The following is a 15,606-nucleotide window of genomic DNA, read 5'->3' on the forward strand; positions in this document are numbered from 1 at the left end:
CTTACCGGAATGAGAAATAACATTTCTATGTGTTAAACCACAGATGCTGCAGAGTTTGTCTGATATAGCAACTAGCGTTACCTTGAGACCCTCCGGGAATCTGAACACGTTTGTGCTTCTGTGGGTCTAACCAAATGTGTCTGTGTCCCTGGGGAACTAAGCCTACTGTGCCTGAGGGTCTCATTCCCGCATGTGGGGGCAATGCTGCAGGAGGGATGAACATGGGTGAGTGCACAAGGCTGCCTCTGTGGGTCTGAGCACATACGGGCCTGTGTTAATCTGAGGACACAAGTGTATACGTGTGTGCCCTGGTGGGTCTGAACAGCTGCATATACTCACTTGAGTGTGAACACACTGGCAGGCATGGTATGGGTCTGAGCATGGGTGCATGCCCAGCAGCTCTGAGGACATGTGTATGCCCTTTTGTTTGCTACTGCATGGGTGCCTCTGGGCACGTAAGTGCACCCACAGCTGTGAGCACCTATGTGGGTCAATGGAGGCCTGAGCGAGTGTGTGTGTGTGTTTACCTCTGAGGGCCTGAGCACATGTACCTGCACTTCTGTGAGTCTGAGCATGTGTGTGTGTGTGTGCATGCTTCTGAGTGTGAACCAACATATATGTTTCAGAAGGTGAGCATATGTGTATGTGTACACCGTTGTGGGACTAAGTACATGTTTCCATGCCTCGAGGGTCTGAGCATATGTGTGTGTGTGTGTGTGAGCACATCAGTGTACACATTAGTATGAGACTCGGATGTGTGAGCTAAGGTGGGCTTCTGAGGGTCTCCTCTCACAGGAGCAGCATGGGAGGGGTGCAGGTCTATGAGGCTGAACAAATATGTGCATGTGTGTGGGCCTCTGGGACCTAGCACACACAGCCTACCTCTGAGAATGTGTCCACACGCACATGGGGGCCTTAGTGCAATGTGCACCTTTGGGTGCAAGTGGGCATGCCTCTGTGGGAATTGGCACACATGTTGGTGCATGAGTACATCCTTCTGCGGGTACATGTGTGCATCTTGGAGAATGTACCTGGGGATATATAACCCATGTGCACCTCTGTGAATAGTACGTGTGTGTGCACATGCACCCTTCGGTGAGTCTGAGTACATTGTGTACATGCCTGATCAGAATATGCATACATGTACCTGTGGTTCTGAAACATATGTGAGCACCAGTAAGTCTGAACATGTGTGTAGGATTCTATGGTGAGCACTTGTGTGAGTTTGTTACACAGGTACATCTGTACACATGTGTGTGACACTGCGAGCTGAGCACGGATGTGAAATTCCATGAGTCCAAGGACATATCACAAGGCATGTGCTTCAATGGGTCTGAGCATGTGTGCGCACGTGCTCAGGTCTGAACATACACATGTGCATCCCGAGTGTCTGCAATGTGTGTGTTATGCTGAACATCTGTCATGTACACCACAGATTTGAGCACGTCTGAGTGTACATCGGTGGGTTTGAACATGCAAGTATGTGTAGCTCTGAGCACACACAAGTGCCTTGGGGGGTTTAAGAAACAAGATGTCTGAGTGTATGTGCTCCTTGGTGAGCACACGGGTAAGTGTGAACCTCTGGGGGCAGAGCAGGTGAGTACCTGTGAGCCCCTCTGTGGGTATTTTTGGAGCTCTAAGCATCCTATGAAAGACTTCGTGGCTCTGACTAAATGTGCGTGCCTTCGTGAGACTGTGCACTTGTGCCGGGGTTTGTGATTTTGTGGGTCTCACAGAAGTGTATGTGGATTTCGGAGGGTCTGAGCACACGTGTCTCTTTGGGTCTAAGCATGTGTGTACCTCTGCTGGTCTGGCCACGAATGGCATGTTGTCTTCTAGGTTTGAACATGTGAGTGGGTGTGGAAGTGGGTACATGTGAGCTTGCTGGTGGGTCTGTAAATGTGTGGGCATGGACGTATGTGTGCATGCCTCTGGTCAGAGCATATGTGTGTGCATACAGATGTTTGCCTCTATGAGTCTGAGCCTGTGTGTGCTCTTCCTGTGTGTCTCAAAGGGTGCAAAGTCAGATCCCAACAGGGGCCAGGCGGGGAACACAATATGAGTGTCAGACCAACTGAGCCAACAAGAGATGGAGGGTCACATTACCAACTCTACAGTGCATGCTCCCTGAAAGGCACTCCATTCATTTTAAACAACACCATTTTTTGGCTGGGTTGCCAACCTCAGATAAGAGAACCATGTTAGATGATGGTCTCACCAAGCAGGGGGAGGTATGGGACCTGGGTCTATGGAGGGGCCCAGGTTAGGGGAAAGGGTGGAAGGTGAGCAGGAATGATCCCAAGCCCCATACCTGGACCCAGGGATGAGCATCTGGAAGGTGGGAGGGTACCAACACCCTGGGGTCAGGCCCTAGGCAACCACTGTCTCCGTCCAGGCTGCCTCCACCTCTAACACTGACCTTGGAGCCACAGGAGTCCTGGTCCTCCACTAGAGAAGAGCCTCCTTGCACTGGGAGCCTAGGAGAGGTTCTGGGTGGAGAAGCTCTGCATGGCATAGCATGGTCTACACCAGCCTGGGGGACCCTGGAGTCACTGTGGTCCCTGCCTGGCCTCCCAGCAGGATGATGAGGGTCCAACCTTAAGCCTCTCCAAGTGGTTTGAGTGTGGATATGTAAATACGTGTGTCTCAGGGCTGGGAGGAGGCTATGGATTCTGGCAGTGTCCTCTGGGGTCTCCAGTGTACACTCTGCTCTCCCTCCCAGCCTTATTTTTAAATCTGGGGTGCTGAGCCGGCCACCATCCCCTCCCCATCTCAGCTTCTGGTTCTCCTCCACATTCCAGCCTCCCGTCATATACTCAGCCCTTTTCACAGGAGGATGGTCCAGCAGTAGGTGACCTTACAGAGCCTTGACTAGGGGTGGATGGGGAGCAGAGTAACAGACCCATCTACTTCAGCTCCTCCTCGCCCCTGTGTCCTAGTGCAGCCTAAAAACTCAGACCACCAGTGTGCACACTCAGCTTCACACCCAGGCACCTGACTACAGTCCGAGCCAGGGCTGGGAGGCGGGAACCTCAGTGGACAGAGTGTAGCCCTGGTGGGGCCCAGTGTATGCTGCCTGTCCCTGCACAGTGACCATCAGACCCTAGACGCCCCTCTGAAGGGTCCAGGGAGAGCAGGTACTCCTCCTTTCACCTGGGAGTTCCCATCCCAGAGTGTGTGAACATGAGCACGTGTGCAAACACATGTGATGTGGCCAAGCAGTGCCCTTTTCTCATGCCTCACACAGTCCTTTGTCCTCAGAGCCCAGCCCAAGGAACCATTCATCAGAGCCACTTCCAGCAGCCTAGGCTAGAGGTGCTGTGTCAGCCTACAGGAGTCCCCAGTAATGCCGAGAGCTTAGAGGGGTGAGCTGAGGGGAGTGTTATGTGTTGGAGCTGCCAGATGACCAGAGCTTCCCAAAGCAATGGTGGGGTTGGAACATGTGTCCCTGAACTGAGATTGCCCAGTGAAGTGGAGGGACAGCCCCCAGCAGAGGGGCCCCCCCACAGTAGAGGTCTTCTGTTCCAGAAAGCACAGTCCCTGGGCTGTGGAAGGGAGGCCTTTCCACCCCAGAAGCTGGTGGCTCCACCCAGTGCCCCTGATCCCAGGACCATGGGAATGACTCCTCTCAGCTCTGGACTATTGGGAGGACACAAAGAGCAATTGGCTTCAATCTCTGGGTCTCAGGGCCTGAGCCCCAGAAATCCCTGTGCTCTTGGTCTTTGAACCTGAGCCTCTGCCCCAAGACTCCACAGTCCATACTTGGGACCTGTTCCCTTCTTGCTCTACCCACACTCTGTGCCTGCCCTCAGCATAAATGTCTCCTTTGGCGCTGGTAGACACCTCCAGATCCACCCCCCAAGCCAGATTCACGAGATGTACCCAGGGCACACTGCCCACCTCCTGGCCACATCCATTCTCCTGACCCTGAAGACACCTGCCCCGACCTTCAGCCTTCTGATACCAACAGCCCAGGTGCCATCCACTGCAAGGTAACAGGGAGAGAAGTCTTTGGGAACCCAAGCAGGAGATGTGGGTGCCCCTCCATTCCCACAGGCTCATCTGGACCACCATCAAGACCCATGTTTCCCCACTGGGAAATCTGGCCACATCTGGTCCTTTCTCCATTCCCGCCACCAGCCTCAAGTGCCCTGCCCTCCCCCCAGCTCCTGTCAGCCACCCCCAACCTGCTCAGCTGAGTGGCCCCAACACCCACTGAGCCACTCCATACCCCACATTTCTGTCAGCACTCAAGGCTCACCCCTGCTTTGCCAGTCTGCCTGTGGCTGCACCCTTCAAGCAGAGGCCTGGAACCCATCCCCCCAGGGAGTTCTCCCTCCCAGCCCTCTCCCCCTACAGCAGCTCCCCTTCTAGAAATCTGGGCCAGACCTCAGGTCCCAGTTCCCGCACCGTACCACATGTCTGGTGTAGGGAGCACCTCTCACCCGGCCTGAGGGGCACACAGTTGCTGTGTAGTAACTGCCTTGCTTTGGCCTGGCAGGCCTGGCAGTGTCCACCCTGGGAACTCTTCAGACCAAAGCACCAGACACCTTCCTGATACTGGGGATGAGAAGGGTTCAGGATCAGCAGAAACTTTCTCTTCTAGGGACCAAGAGGGTGCCAGGTCTCAGGGGCAGATGGGAGTTGTAGTTCTGGACCCAAGAGCCAATGGGAGTTGTAGTTCCTAGGCCTGCATTATCCATGACCCACCCCAAGGGCTCATGAGAGCTGCAGTCACTCACCTTTCTAAGGAAAAGTCTTCCTCTTTCCCTCCCAGAACCCCTTGGCTCTCAACCTCAAGACCTTAGGCTAAGGACCTCACTACCTCTGAGGAGTGGAGTACCAAAAGGGCACCTTGCCATAGGGCATTTGAGGGACCTGGGGGGATGTTAGGAAGGGAGGGAGAACTACGGACGAAAGCTAAGGCCTGGCAGCAGGCCCTGGGGTTTTTGGGCCAGGTGGCAGGGACAGTCGCCCCCCTCCCAGAAGCCTCATGGCGGGCCCCGGGGCAGGGGAGGGGGGAAAGGCACTCACCAGTACTGGGCTCACACTCCTCCAGGTCCTCATCATCACTCGGACACTCTGCCGAGGCCACCAGTAGGTCATCTGTATTCTGGGGGGCGAGAGGAGGGGTGGGAAGAAAGGGATCCCGGTGGGTCAGCAGACCCCACTGCCATTTCTTGAGGTGTGGACAGCACAGGGGACAGGGCTCTGGGATAAGAAAGACAACCCTGGTCCAAGCCCCACCTCTCCCATCACTTGTGGGTGACCTTGGGCCTCTATTTCCTCCCACACAAGGGGAAACTTCACAGCGCCAGCCCTGCAGGCTCCCATGGCTTCTGAGGACCAATGAGACAGCACAGGTTGTGCTTTTCGCTTCTGGGAGGTGAGGAGACAGGATGCCAGACCTGGGGCTGCAGGGCTGGAGCCAGGGGGCCCAGGATGCCTTGGGGGTAGGGGCATGGGGAGATGAGGCACGGTGTGTCCTTGGAGGCCAGCACAGGCAGAGAAAGCAGGACCTGGAGGGGTTTCCTGACTCCATCTTCACCACCCCTCATCTCTCCCAACCCCCTTCCCGGAGCTGGAGAGAACCCGCTGCACACAATAATTAGGACTGTGGTTGCCTTGGCAACAAGAGTCGACTTTGTCAGCATTTTCTCTCCTCCTGATTGCAAAGAGAATCCCCAAGATGAGTGAGTGTAAGGGGGAAGGGGCTCTCAGGGGGTGTTAAGGAAGAGACTCAAGGAGGGAAACTCAAAGTTCAGGAAGGAAGGGAGCCCAAGAGACTAAGGAGCGGGGAGGACAGGGCTAGGCTGAAGGCCACAGACAGGAGGGGTGAAAGGGTCATATCCTGCCTCCTCCCAGCCCCTGATCTTCAGACAGAATGGTCCTCGCCCAAGAGTAAGGTGGGGTCTGGAGGATCCATCTTCCTTCTTGCATTCTTGCCCCCTCCCTAGTGGGTGCTTCTCAACCACAGCAGTGACCTCTGGGTTCCCCACCCCTCTTTTCCACCTGGATGGTCTGCCCATCACTCTCCCACTGAGACTGGACAGTCTTTCTTCCCCTACAACTTGGAGAGCACTGGGCGTGGCCGGTACTCAGCCTTGGTAGAGTCCAGGCCTTTCTCCCAGGGCTCACCACTCTCTAGGGGCAAGGCTCCACGCATTCAGATCCCGTTTCCTTGCTAGTGAAGGCAGAGGGGAAGGGAGCATAGGCTTGAGTCTTTCACCTATACGAGCCTGGCTAGCCTAGTCCCTGGCTCCCTGCAGCACAGACTGGCAGGGAGGAGGGGCATTGGAGCACAGGGAGCCCACCCCTCAGTTAGAGGGAGAAGCTGAAGCAGACTGGTGGTGAACATAGGGGCAGTCCTCGTGGCCACCCCAGATCCCTCCCTCACCCCAGGGGGACAGAGGTCTCTACAGTCCTAGAGACCCAACAGCCACAGGTGGTGAGATCTGGAGATGGAGACAGGAGAAGCACGGAGGTGGATGGTTAAGCAGGGTGTGAGCCCTCTCTGGGCCAACACTCAGAGAAGGCATTGGGGCAATAGCTACAAAACTTGGCCCAGACCCCGGGCTGCTTCAGTAAGTCACACAAGCTCAGTTGGCTTTGGCCACCAGGAAAGACAGGCCCATCCTGCCCCAACAGAGCTTCATTGCCCAGTTGTAGGCCCCTCTAGTCTGCCTCTACCACTTGGGCTTGACCTGACCCAGGGAGCACCTGAGCAGGGGGGTGAGCACTAGGCGAGGGCAAAGCACTGGAACTGTCTGCATCAACGTTCTCCTCAGCCCCACAGACACCAAAGACACTGAGGCCCACTGAGCAGTGGGCATGCTCAAGATCGACAGAGAGGACTTGTGAAGGCAATGGACTTGCAGCCAGGGCCTTTCCCACTGCAGGGATTCCAGCAAACAAAGAGAGGCTGTTCCTGGCCTCCCCCAGCCTCTGGAAAGGGGTTGCCTGCATGTGGCCCCTCCAGCACTGTCACTTCTGCGCAGAGCATTACATCCTGGCACCACACATCCCCCACTCACTGCCCACCACATCGCTGAGCATGGCCTTCACTAGGGTGTGAGAGCAGAAGGGGTCATCCCACCCCTACCCAATCCAGACTTCTTCTCTCTTAGGTGGGGTGGTCTTCCCTGGCCTAGCTGGAATACCAAATTCCCCCTCAACTCAGAATGGTCCCTCTAGAAATAGTGGCCACCCCCACATCCACAATAACCCACAATAGCAGCTTCCTGAAAGCTGACCTTGCCTGCCTCACCTGAACCATCACTGTGACAACAAGGTCAGGGACAGTGGCCTCCAGGCTCCCATCAGACCCCTTGGACCCTCACCTGGGCACCACGGTTGCTATGCAGACATCACCTCTATCTGCCACCCAAATCCCCACCCTTGTCCGCAGGCCAAAGGGGGCCTCACCTGGGTGGTGCTGTCCCTCAGCGTGGGGGAGCGGCCCCGGCGCGTGGTGGTTGTGGCCATGGTGGTGGTGGTCTCCATAATGGTGGTGGCCATGTCGGCCAGCAGGGTGGTGGCCGTGGTCTCTGCACTAAGCAGCACGGACGGCCCCTCCCCCACCAGGCGCAGGTGGCCTTCAGTCCGCACGTTGGGGTCGCTCTCGGCGGCCAGCGCCAGCACCTTGAGCCCATTGTAGTAGAGGCCGGACACCTGGCCCTGGAAGGGGCGGCCCTGATCCCGGCCTCCAATCTTGATGGCGGCTTGGCTGTTGAAGATGGTCAGCTGGCGGCCTGGGGGGAAGGGAACAGGTAGGGTAGGGGGTGACAGACAGAGAAGGGGTAGGCAGTGGGAGAAGAATGGAGGGGAGCCAAGGGGAAGAGAGAGGCATGGAGGAGAAACCAGCAAGTGGTGGGGGGAGGTGAGGAAGGGGCAGACAACCAGAGGGAAAGTCCTTGTCAGCCACAGCCCCTAGCCCAGCCAGGTGGGATCCCCAGAAGGGGGGGGTCCCCCCAAGGCACACATGGGCTGGGGAAAGGGAGCCCTATCTTCCCCCTCTCCCCACCATGCACATGCCTTCTCCACCTTCCCGTTTCCCCCTCTTCTCTACAGGGCCATCACCCTCTTCTTCCTCTTCCCTTAATTCGGTCCCCATCTTCTCCTTCTGCTTCCCCCTACCCCAGTATCTGGCCCCAAGCCATGGAGCCATGGAGCCCTGGAAGTGGCACGTACAGGAGACACAGAGGCAGAGACAGAAGGGGTGGCATCCAAGCCAAGGTGGAGTCGGTGCATGTGAGAGCAGAGGAGGCGAGACCGAGGGGCGGACAGTGTGTGGAGCAGCCATGCAGCCTGCAGCCTGCTCCTGGCTGGCTTCCTGCCCATGCCCCCACCTGGGCCCTCTGCCCCCTGGCCAGGCTCTCCTCACTCCTCCTCCCCTGCCAAGGCCCAGCCACTGCCCAGGACCAGGCCCTGGAAAGCTGAGCCCTTCCTCCCCACCTGGTGTGCAAGCACAGAAATGGAAAATGTTAAAGGGACCTTGCTTCGCTCACTGACAGCCAAAAAAAACCCACTCCAGCTCCAATCTCACTCCACACTCAGCAGTATTACACCTCAGAATTCCCACCTGGGTGAGGTTTGGCTGTTCTGTTTGGTTTTAGTGGATCTGGGGGTCAGTTTAACCCTCTGAGTTTGTTGTTTTGGTTTGGTTTTTAGAAAAGATATTTATTATGTTTAAGTTTAGATTTAACTTTGGTTTTGGTGCTGCTTATTTTGGGGGGGAGGTGTTGGGCAGAGGGACTACTACATTGCCCCTTTCTCCCCAGACCTTCAGCTGTTAGCGCTGGGGGGGTTAGACCTGGCTTAGCCCTTATTAGCCTCTGGTTAGTGCCTCGTTAAAGATCTGGTTTAGAGTTAGGTGCCTATAAGCCTGTCCCCAAAACCTGGGCTGAGGATAGTACAACTTGTGAAACCACATCCTCTTTGGAAACACAAGTTCTCTGGGATACCCAGGCCTCTGGGACACCCAACCATCTGTCTAGCCTCTGGCCAATGATTGGCCACTGGTCATCCTCTCCTCCTCCTCCAGCACTTTCCCACTGCCCACTTTGAGCAGGGACAGATGGGGGAGCCAGAGCCCACAGAGGTGGAGGACCAGTGGCAGCAGCTCTGAGATAGACCCTGAAATACCAGACTCAGAGAGGTGCATGAGGACCACTGTGTCTGACTCTATTCTTGATCATAAGAATTATGAGAAAAACAAAGGAGAGAAGGGTCACAGTGGTCAAGTGAATTCGGGAAGGAAATATTTCACAATTAAACAGGTTTTTTTTCTCACAGGACTTCTCAAAGCCTTTATTAGACTACTGTACATGTGTATCTCCAAGAAGAAAAACCAGGATTCAGCACTTCCCAAACTCATTTTACCACAAATCTCTTCATTGTAAGGCATGTCGTGGGACTGTTTCACAGGACACATTTTGGAACTGGAAAATGGATTCATTCAATAAATTTTTATTGAGCACCTATCACACACCAGGCACTGACTATAAAATATTCCCTCTAAGGATCACTGTCCCTATCTTACTGAGGAGGGAGCTGAGGCTCAAAAAGGGGAAGAATTTAACCAAGGCCACACAAAAAGTAAGACTACACTTTGGGAAACTCAATCCATCATTTTCTAGAAGAGGAAATATGGGCCTAAGGAGAAGATGTAGATGTACAGCTGGTGAAGGACAGCTGGGTTCCAGATCACAAGTCTGAGCTCTCCCCTCATCTAGGCCACAGGCCCCACCCCCTCCCCCCAACAGGGTCTGTCCAGCTCTCCCTACCCTTGGTATCACAAGTTGTCCCAGCCTCAGCCCAGGTTGCTCCCTTGGCCTCTCTGATTCTGGGAGAGGGAGGTGGGTAATGGAGAGGAAGCCACATAGAGTTAGAAAACTTCGTCCTTGTGGCCCCCACCCCTGCCCCCACCGCCATGAACTCCTCAAAGGGTTAAAGTTCACCCCGCTGGAGAGAGCAGCCCAGTGTGGCTGGGGGCTGTAGGTTTTAGCGATATCTGTTACAGTCCCTTTAACTTTTTGTCCTGTTATGGATTTATCACATCTGGTTATCAGCATGTTTAGGCCCCGCTGGTGTGGGGGGCTGGAAGTTACATTTGGGGATTTTAGTTGGGGAAGGCCCCAGTGGACATTTAAAAGCACAGTTATCAGCTGGTTAAATGGAGATTTAACAGTTCTACTTCCCCCTTAGAGTTTAGCCTTAGAGGTACAGAGCTCGTCCCCCCTCCAAAGGGAATGGAATGACTTTGCCCTTGGCCCCCAACTTCCCTTGGTGACAAGAAGCTTTCTGTCTCACACCCAGGAGCACCTCATCACATGCAGGCCTCATAGGGAGCCCACTCTGTCTTCCTCATCACCCCAGCAGGCACAGAAATCCCTGCAGGAGCACCACCTCCTCCCCCGTCTCCCTTAGTCTCTCCTCAACCTCCACCACTTCTAAGAGGCCTTCTGGACCAAGGTGGGACCATTCCAGAGACAGCAGTCCCATAGGCACTCTCTCTAGGGGTCTCTCCAGCAGGATCTGAGGCCCCCACTCTTCCCTTTTCTTCTCAGATGGCCTTAGTAAATGCATCGTAACCCTCCTTTGTATCTTTGGGTTGACCCTTTCTGCTTCAGAAAGCTTCCCTGCCTCTAAGTGCCCTGTGACCCTCAGCAGGCCCTTTATAAAACCCCTGAAATGAATCCTGGGAAGAGGAAGTCTACCTACCAGCCTGCATCCTCAGCCTGCTTGTGATTTAGCAGCTCAGCAGGAACAGGGGAACTCCCATGGTCAGGGATTTTGCGGATCACCCTAGTCTGATCCCAGGTTTAGGAGAACAAGTACTCTCCCTCTTCTAGAAAAATCCCCGCTGCTGCTCAAAAACCACCACTCTGAAATATACAGACCCTTGACCACAAAGGGAAAGAGAACATATTGGCTGGACAATCGTCCCTTCACTTGGTGGTGGTGCTGGCAAAGACACGGAGGGGGAAACAGAGAGCTCTGCACCTTTAAGATAGTGTTTTTAAAGTTAATTAATTAATTAATTCTGGTTAATTACCTTTGTCGAGCAGCCACTCATCTACTACTCGACCAAGCCGGTAGGGGATTCTCTGTCTAGCAATCGCCAGGCGCTCGTTATCAAAGTTTCCTTGGAAAAGTTTAGAAAGACAGTAGGTTTCTCAGGCGGCGAAGTCCAAAGGAGTTAAAAAAATAATTATGCATTTCTCAGGAGACTCAGAGTAAGCAGCAACACCCAACGGAAAGACGAAAAGACGGGAGAGGCAGGAAAAGAAATGCTGGGTCCCTCTTCTCCCCTGGCCCCCTCCCTAGGCTCCAGTCTAGAGCCAGCCCCACCCTGGGGGCAGGAGCAACTCAAAGAAAAAGAGGGAAAAAAGAAGAAAAGGAAAGGGACATGAAAGAAAAGGTGGCTGGAAGGTCAAAGGTCAGAGGTTAAACAGGTTTATCTGTGGTCAAGCTGTTGAGGCCCCATCTCTTCCCCATCCCAAAGTGGGGCTGCGGGGCGGGGGAAGGGCATTTAGCAGGTTTAAGTTGGGGGGTACGAGGCATCAGTGGCCCAGCTGGTTACTGCATTTAGAGGGCAGTTTAGAAGTGGGAGGGACAGGTTAAGCAGGGTTTATGCGGCATTTAGAGGGTCACCCGGCACACGCATGTAACAGTTAGATTTAAACCACTTCTGCAAGTCATCTCAACAATTCCCTTTGCCTTCCATGCTCAACTCCCAACTTTGCCCTCCTTCCCCACCTCACACCACACCCCTAACCCCACCACTGCACTCCCTGAAAGGCGCTTCCAGCCTCCTCCTCTTGGTCATGGCTCCTTTTCCACCTGACAGCCACAACAGATGACATCACTGGCTAGTGCATGGTATGTGAGCTGGATCGTCACCCAGCAGCGCGCCCCTCCCTTGCACTTTTCCCTTCTTTCCAACTCTCTCGTGGCCATCTCACCTCCTCTTCCACCCCTTTCTCCTCCCCTGCAGGCATCCCACAGCCCCCTTCGGCTCCCTCCTGGCCCTAGCCTTCACCTGGCTCTCTCCCCGCTCTCAGTTCCATGTCAAGTTCCTCAGGCCCCTCTCTGCTCAGAGCCAGGTTCCCTCTCCTTTCTGCCCTCAGGACCTGGACCCAGCTCCTGACCCTCAGCCTTTACTCCCTCAGTCTTCCCCCCCCCAATTCTTACGCCCACCCCTCTCCTCCATCCTCATCTGGATACACCCGTTCCCCTCTCCACTCCCAATCTCCAGGCCCTGGGCGAGTGCATGTGCGTATGTGTGTGTCTGTGTGTCTGTGTCCTCAGAGGACGAGAAGAATGTACATCTGCCTCATTGGATGGAGGCTGAGTATATAAAGATTCTAACAGAAGCCCTATTTATCAAGAACCTCCACTATGCCGTGCCATTTTAGCACTTTCCTTAGGTTATTTCATGAAATTCTCACAGTATCACCATGAAGTAAGTATCATCCCCGCCTTCCAGAGGGGGAAACTGATTCAGAGAGGCTAGATGACTTGCCCAAGGTTCCACACAACTTGTCAGTAGGAGATCCAGGATTAAAATCTAGGTCCTGCTGACTCAGAATCCATAGGCTATGTCTCTGTGCTCCCTAAGAGTTAGAGGCGTCCCACTCTCTGGGCCCATGCACACTGCTGACCTGGCCTGCTGGTGTTGCTCATGATCTGCCCTTAAAATACACACAGGCAGCCATCATGCTTTTGGGTTACCCCACTTTGCAGGCCAGGGGTCCCTGAGCAGAGCAGACTCCTCACACCTGGCCTCTGGCCTGCTGGGCTCCAAGGGGACAAGCTCTGGACCCAAGTTCTGGCTTACATAGTGAGGCTTTTATGCCCCCCATTTCCAGCCCTGTCCATCATAGGCAATGTCATCACTGCTACAAAGGTTGCCCTGTTGTGTCTGCATCTGAGAGAGAGAGAGGTCTGCCCACAGGGCAACCATGCCCACACAACCCTGGCTATCAGTGGCTGCTTGTGCAGGGAGGAGGCAGGGAACTTAGAACAGGAGGGTTATTGTGTCTGAGTAACTCCACACATGCCTTGGGGCCTTGGCATAGCCTGGCATGCTTCTGCAGAGCTGTTTTCTCTTGTGTCTGTCTGACCCATGAGTGTCTGCAGTTGTCCGTGTGTGGGGGGTTGGCCTGTGTGTACATCAGCCTCTGTATGCATTAGGGAATTGTGTGACCTCTTTATCTCCAGGGACTGCCCAAAACTGTCTGGGTGCCAGCCTCTGCATGATTGGGAATCGTGGAATACTGGCATTTTTATTCCAGCATGGGTGAGCCCATGACGGTTTGCCACTGTCCTTCCACCTACACCCCTTGCAGTCAGCGTGGGGCAGCTTCTCTACCTCTGCCTGGCTGTCTCTGCCTAGGAGAACAACGGAGGTCACCAGATGCTCACTCTGCTTTTCAATCAGGCCCCGTGTGTGACTACAGTGTCGCTCAGCCTGTATCTCAGCATCTCTGTGTTTCTGCAGTCCTCCCTGTGGTGTTTCTATTTCTCTTCCCTCTTTATCTCCCATGCTGGGGCTCTCCTCTGCTCCCTCCCAAGGCTCTGTCCACCTCAGCTCTCTCTGACTGGGGCTGCATGTCGGCATCTCCATATATCTCTCCGCATCTCTCCTGGAGCTGCCTCCCTCTTTGCATATGTCTCAGTGACTATTTTCGTATCTCTCCATCGCTCCTCCTCTCACTCTGAGGCTGTCTCTGCCTCCCTCAGTATCTTGCAGGGTCTCTGCCTCCTCATTTCTTTCATGTCCTCATCCCGTCCCTCCCCTGCACTCCTCAGACCTTGGTTTGTCCTTGGCCACCACAGCTGTCACCCTCTGCAAGCAAGGGACGCTCACCTATGCATCCCAGGGCCTAGCACAGGCCCTGATACCTAGTAGGTTGTCAGTGAAAGCTGTTGAATGTATTTGGCCCTGTTTTTCAGACTTGTCACCTATCTCTCCCTCCCTTTCACTATGTCCCTTACTCCCTGAGACACTGGGGTTCCTTTCCTCTGGGTTTGATGGTTACTTCTCTTCCTTTATCTAGATTTTTTAATATAAGTCCTTGACCCGTTCTTTTTAAAGACCTCGGTTCTGTCCTTGGGAACAGCCCTGCCTCCTTGCCAAGATGTGTTTTACGTTATTTCTCCTAGGTTTCTACAACGGCCTCCCCATTTCTGCTGTCCCTCATTTCTAAACTAACTCCTCCTTTCCTCAATCGCGTCAGACTCTGCCTCTTCTCCGCCCACCCCGGAACTGGACCCTGGCCTTGCGGGCTTCCCCGTTCAACCCGACACCCTCCCCCACTAGCCAATGGAGTCCCAGCACCACCGTCTCGCCCCGCCTCGCCCCGCCAATCCCGATTTTTCTCTTAGCCACGCCCCCGCCCTGGTCCCGCCCCTGCAAGCCTCGCCTTTCCCGTAGCCCCACCCCGACCCACAGCCGGAAGCCTCCGCTTAGCTCTGCCCCAGTACGGACAGCGCTCCTATCAGAGGCAGCCAGCCACCCACCCCACCCCGCCGCCTCCTCCGCCGGCCCTCGCCGCTTACCTGCCGGGTACCGCTCGTTGACTGGCCAGCTGTCCACCTGCAGGGTGGCGTTGCCGCCACTTCGAGTGAAGCGCACCACGTGGTATTTGCCGTCGCTCACAATGGCGTTGGGCTCATCAATAGTAATGTCATCCGTGCCCACGTTAAAGATCACCCCCACCGTGCCCTGGTCCTGGGGACAGGGAGGGAGAGGTCAGCGACCAGGAGGAAGCGACCATTCACTCCTTCTAGAGCTCCACCTGTGGCCACCACCGGCCCAGCTCCAGGGCACTTTACAGCTTTACCATGCACCCTCAACCGCCCAAGGAGGTGGGCAGGCATGTCCCCCTCCCCCATATGCAGCAAGGGAGTAACCTAAGGCTCAGTGGTTGGGGCAGCCACCATGGGATGCAGAGCCTGGACTTGGAGCCTCTTCCACTAATCACATCTATCTCTTGCCTTTGGTTCATCCAGAATATTCACAAATATTTACAGAGCACCTACTCTGTGCAAGCACCACTGAGCCCAGACAGGGATGATGAGGACCAAGCTGGGGTCCAGCCCAGGGCATGGAGGGCAGAGGCCTCCCTAAGGCACGACCAACAGAGAAGTCCACAGATGCCAGCCTCTGCTTGAGGAACATCTGACCCCCGAGCCTTCCCAACCCCCAGCCTCCAGCCTCTCCTGCATGCTCAGCACCTCACAGGCCCTGGGGGCCCTACACCGGGCCATCAGCATGCCTCCCCTGGCAGCCTCTCAGGCATAAAGTAGGTCAGGTTCTGAGTGTGAGGGTGGCCCCTCTGCAGTCATGGGGGTGGAGGTCGGGGGTCCAGACTGTGTGTTTTTGGGGGTGACTGGCATGGAAGAGATGAGGGACAAACTACTATGCTGGACTTATTAAGAAAAGGTGAACACAGGGGTGTTGGGGTATGGGATGGGCTCGGGGCTGGGGAGGGACAGGCAGAGGACAGACAGGGACTGAGTTCTGGAGAAGGGCAGCAAAGAGCTGCAGCAACCTCTGGGTGTAGGGGCACCCAGAGGTGGCCACTCAGAATCCTACAG

General features: G+C 55.0%; 1 protein-coding gene across 9 annotated transcripts in view; it reads right to left on the reverse strand.

Moving 5' to 3' along the window:
• Positions 1–15,606, reverse strand: part of NRXN2 (neurexin 2) — a 98,701-nt gene that overhangs the window by 8,624 nt on the left and 74,471 nt on the right. For 6 of the 9 annotated variants that reach the window (XM_063094141.1, XM_063094142.1, XM_063094140.1 and 3 more), the window contains 4 exons: positions 14,566–14,737; positions 11,057–11,146; positions 7,426–7,751; positions 5,035–5,113 (listed from right to left, as the gene is read on the reverse strand). In XM_063094141.1, the coding sequence (XP_062950211.1) occupies positions 5,035–5,113; positions 7,426–7,751; positions 11,057–11,146; positions 14,566–14,737 (667 nt within the window). The remainder of the gene's footprint in view (positions 1–5,034; positions 5,114–7,425; positions 7,752–11,056; positions 11,147–14,565; positions 14,738–15,606) is intronic. The other 3 variants (XM_063094138.1, XM_063094143.1, XM_063094136.1) reach the window with 1 other exon arrangement.

This window comes from Cynocephalus volans, chromosome 4, assembly GCF_027409185.1.
Source record: "Cynocephalus volans isolate mCynVol1 chromosome 4, mCynVol1.pri, whole genome shotgun sequence".
Classification (NCBI taxonomy): domain Eukaryota; kingdom Metazoa; phylum Chordata; class Mammalia; order Dermoptera; family Cynocephalidae; genus Cynocephalus; species Cynocephalus volans.